Source organism: Phytophthora parasitica, assembly GCF_000247585.1.
Source record: "Phytophthora parasitica INRA-310 unplaced genomic scaffold supercont2.410, whole genome shotgun sequence".
NCBI classification, from domain to species: Eukaryota; Oomycota; class Peronosporomycetes; order Peronosporales; family Peronosporaceae; genus Phytophthora; species Phytophthora nicotianae.
In genome coordinates, this window is record NW_008649396.1 from 4,068 (window position 1) to 5,621 (window position 1,554).

The 1,554-nt window shown below is 54.5% G+C and overlaps 1 protein-coding gene across 1 annotated transcript; it reads left to right on the forward strand.

Annotated features, from left to right (window-relative positions):
• Positions 1–306: 306 nt before the first annotated feature.
• On the forward strand, positions 307–1,521 carry PPTG_20277 (hypothetical protein; the record flags this gene model as incomplete). The annotated part of the gene is made up of 1 exon (XM_008918980.1): positions 307–1,521. The coding sequence occupies one exon, from the start codon at positions 307–309 to the stop codon at positions 1,519–1,521; it is 1,215 nt and encodes a 404-aa protein (XP_008917228.1).
• Between the last annotated feature and the right edge of the window lie 33 nt (positions 1,522–1,554).

Here is a 1,554-nt window from a genome sequence, read left to right on the forward strand (position 1 = left end):
TCCAGAGTCTCTTCGTACGTGAAGTCTTCAGTGTCCATCACAGCTCCACTTCTCGACTGACCAAGATCCAAGCTTCGCCTTCTCTGTGTGTTACTTAGCCTGAATGGGGAATGGTGTGACAGGCCTCTGTCATACGGGTGCCACCGCGTGTGCGCGGTGGCCAATCGGAGTCTAGCGTACAACCGTTGGTTGGGACGGTCTCGAGTATCGAGACCGTCTCGACACTGCATGCCCACATCAATCAATCAGAGTTATAATTCCTACTAATAGGCACCGCCCCGTTACAAAGACGCCTTCACAAGAGCGATGAGTAAGCTGCGGCCTGTTACTGTCAAGTCCGTCCAGAAGTGCATGGAAGGCATTGCGATCAAGGTCGGGCAACAGCTGGAGAAGGAGCTTGGAGAGCTCTTCGGCCTCATGTTTGATGGCTGGTCGCATGCTGGCATTCACTATGTCGCACTTTTCGCGGTCTACGAGGCAGATGGTAAACTGCACGTGCCGTTGCTAGGCTTGTCCCCGCTTGCCGATGGCACTCAGACGGCAGATGCCCACGTCCAGTTGTTCAAGAGCACCCTCGATGTCTACAACAAGACCTTATCCATGGTGGCGTTCATGGTGGGTGACAACTGTAATACCAACCGGTCGATAGCCACCAAGCTGGGGGTGCCACTGGTTGGGTGTGCTAGCCACAGGTTCAATCTTGCCGTCAACAAGTTTCTAGAACCCCACGAGGCTCTGCTGTCGGATGTAAACTCCCTGATGGTTGAGTTACGTCACGAAAACAACTTGGCGGAACTGAGCAAGTACACGGAGCTGTTGCCGGTGAAGCGCAACGTTACTCGCTGGTCATCAACATTCACCATGGTACAGCGTTACATCCGGATTCGTAGCGACATCAAGAAGGTCGAGGCTGTCGAGGAGCTGATCCCAACAGGCGCAAAGCACCGAAAGCTGCTGGTGCTGTTCGACCATCTCAAGAAATTCGACAGCGTTTGCAAGCGGCTTCAGCGCGACGAGACGGACATGGCTGAGGTGCGTCTCATGTTCGACGCCCTGTTGACAGAGTATCCCGTCATGGCTGAGCATCTGAGACCTACTGCTAAGGTTGTTCACACTCCTACGTTCGAGTCAGGTGTCGTCAAGGTGATCACGGGAGCCATTCTATCGCCAGCCGAAGAACTAGCGCTGAAGCGCTTCGAGGTCGTCCAAGCTGCAGGAAAGAAGCGCAAGAAGGACGAGGAAGACTACGCCTCGGTACTGCTGCGAACGGGGGGCAAGCCTCGAAACCAGGTCAGCGGTGGTCGCAGCGGAAGATCGGCGGCATATAAGCCTCTTGCAAAGTTGGTGCCGCCAACTTCCAACACGGTGGAGCGCCTCTTTTCACAGTGTAAGTTGGTGCTGACGCCACAACGCCGTGGCATGCATGCCGCTAGGTTTGAGCAATTAGCGTTTCTACGGGTCAACCGAGGCATGTGGAACGTCAGTACTGTTGCTAGCGTCGACACCGAGCAAAACGAGTAGGTAGGTATCGTAAGTCACTTTCCTCAGCAAATA